This window comes from Dendrobium catenatum, unplaced genomic scaffold, assembly GCF_001605985.2.
Source record: "Dendrobium catenatum unplaced genomic scaffold, ASM160598v2 fragScaff_scaffold_506, whole genome shotgun sequence".
Lineage (NCBI taxonomy): Eukaryota > Viridiplantae > Streptophyta > Magnoliopsida > Asparagales > Orchidaceae > Dendrobium > Dendrobium catenatum.
This window is the reverse complement of record NW_021318968.1, coordinates 1,292,970-1,295,648: the sequence shown is the minus strand read 5'-3', so window position 1 is coordinate 1,295,648 and position 2,679 is coordinate 1,292,970. Positions and strand designations below refer to the sequence as shown.

The following is a 2,679-nucleotide window of genomic DNA, read 5'->3' as shown; positions in this document are numbered from 1 at the left end:
GCGCAAACAAAAATTTAGATTTATATTAAGATCATATTTGTATTTAATTGTGATATTTAAAAAGTATAATTAATTAATAACTAAATATAAATTAAATTAAGTATTTAATAAAATTTCAGTAGTATTTAGTCATGATATAAGGTTAGTATAGTTAAAATCTTTGTTTAATTTATCTGACAAAAATACATGACCTTGAGCAAACTAGAGATAACTTGATGGTGGAACTTCTATATGGGCATCTAATCAAGTTCTATCTCACATGTCAAAGGAAATTAGATGGGCCTCAAGCTCACTCCCACTTCAAATTAACAATTGAAACCAAAAAAAAGCTCCATTATCACTAATAGGAATTGGAACATGCCCAGTCCCTCCCAAGCCTCCGATATTGCCTACTTTGGAGCCATTAGAGATCAAATAGCTTGCCTAGCTCACAAGTAACAACTGCACTATAAGTCTATAATTGCATCATTTATGCTCTTATGGATGGAGTTTTCCTGCGCTATGGGCTTTGGATATCTGAAGTGCACTTTGGTTATTTGTTTTGTTGTTTGGTCGGTTGTTTAGCTGTTTGGTGAAAGGGAGCAAAAAACTAAAATGCTGAAAAATAAAAATTGATTGTAGAAAATGAAATTCCTATTAACAATCAAATAGGAAATAATCAAAGAATCTGACATTTGAAAAAAAGAAATTGATTACCAAAAAGATTAAAATGGCAGCAGAAATGATTGCTTGATGACTTATAGCAGGTTGCCTGAAACCACAAATGAACAATTTTGAGAAGGTTGGGTCTGGCTAAAGAGGTCAATTTTGATCTTGAGTAAGGAGGAAAAAAAAAAGATTCCTGTAGCTTTCAGTCATCAAGCAAAACCCTAAATGTATTAAGCATATCATTCATGCAGAAACAACTAACTACCAATACAGCAACAAGTCGATAGGCCACTATTCATCACATACATACTAAAAATAAAGGATTCAAGAGAAAGAACAGAAAAAACACAACTGATACAGAGGGTTAATGTCTTAAGTAGCAAGGGAAGTAGTGCGAGGAGATTTTGGACCTTCAACAATTGTATTTTTCTTGGGTCGTCCAAGTGGCCTTTTCTTTAACTCTAGAGAAGGAATATTCTGCACAGCATGGAAACTTTCGGGCTTTGATGAGTTCCCAGTCTCCTCCAATATCTCTTGTTCTGTTTCAGTGATGGCCAACTTGTCTGGGACGAATGATTGCAGCTGCCCATTCTCAGGCAGCACAGAGTCCCTGATCTTCCGTGGTCGGCCAAGCTTCTTTTCACCAATATTTACATGGCTGACAGTTGTACCTCCATTATGAAGTAGCACTTGCTTCGGTAGCATGGATTTCCTTCTCGGCAGCCCAGATGGCCTTTTCTCGACCACTTTTGGCTGATCAGGTTTCTTCTTGACTTCAATCTTTTTTGGTCTTCCCAGCTTCTTCCTCCCGGCTGAAGCATCAACCAGAGACTGAACACCATTTGGCAAAATGAGAACGGGACTTTTGGCAGTCTTCTTGCTCAAAAGACCCACTGGAAGAACAATGGCTACTGCACCCGGTAAACTCTGCAGAAATCCAGACTTGAGTTGCTCAGCCTGAGGAAGAATATATACAGCAGCAGGATCAACCACGGCTGGTGTTTTCGACGTAGGTAGCCGGTCTGGTTTTATTTTCTTAGCCGGTTGAGAATCGGCACCCAATTTTGGAGGACGACCACGCTTTTTGGGCGCTTTATCAAGAACAGAAGAAGGGGCCGAAACAATTTTGCGAGGGCGGCCGCGTTTCTTGGATCCAACAGCCGCGCCGCTGTCTTCGGCAGCGGGTGGATCTGCGAGCTTGTAAGAATGCTTAAACATTCGAATAACACCATTGGATTGGAGGCGGCGGAGATGGTGACTGAGTAAGGAGGAGTGGGTTGGGGGGAGATCGGGATAATTGTCGGAGATATACTTGGATATGGCATGCCGGCTCGATCCATTGCGACCGTTAAGAGCCTCGAGGGCGCTCAATACCATCTGTCCGAGGCATACAAGAAGAGTTACGAGAATAGCAAGTAGGAGAGGAGGGAGTCATGGATAGCTTACATCTTTGTAAGGCGGGTGGTCGTGCGACCTAGTGGCAAAAGGGGAACCAGCGGCGGCGCCAGGTGTCGGGGATGCAGCGACGGCGACCATGACGAAAAGATCGAAATCTGGATAGAAAGAGAACAGCAGGGAGAGAAATGCTAAAGAGTACAGAAGACTAAGGATTTCAGTTTCTACGGTCAGATTCGCCTGGGATTTTGTGACTTGGATCTAATGGCTGATATTAGAAAGATTGTGGATCGCAGGATCGGTGAGCTGGAATTTCATTTATATTTTCTATTTAGTATATTTAATTATCATTTTCTTAAAGAGACCACCACTCCACCAGCAAGCAATATTAATTTAATAATTACTAGCCAAAAATGAAAAATAAAAAATAAAAAAACTTTGCCTACGAACTTTCAGACCAATCAGACGGTAAAACCAAACCAGACATGGAACCATGTTTCCCATTGGATTTGGGCCAATCGTGTCAGGATGGCGCATAAATTGAGATTGCTTTCAAATTTTATAAAATACACCTGTCATTTTGATTTTCTGTTTAAAATATAAATACATTTATTTTGAGAATTTAGTTCTTTAATA

The 2,679-nt window shown here is 40.1% G+C and overlaps 1 protein-coding gene across 1 annotated transcript; it reads right to left on the bottom strand.

Moving 5' to 3' along the window:
* Positions 1 to 856: 856 nt before the first annotated feature.
* On the bottom strand, positions 857 to 2,254 carry LOC110107760 (histone H1-like). Its single transcript, XM_020838132.2, has 2 exons — positions 2,095 to 2,254; positions 857 to 2,025 (listed from the first exon to the last, which is right to left on the bottom strand). Exons 1-2 carry the CDS (start codon positions 2,182 to 2,184, stop codon positions 1,021 to 1,023), a joined length of 1,095 nt encoding a protein of 364 aa, XP_020693791.1. The 5' UTR covers positions 2,185 to 2,254; the 3' UTR covers positions 857 to 1,020.
* Between the last annotated feature and the right edge of the window lie 425 nt (positions 2,255 to 2,679).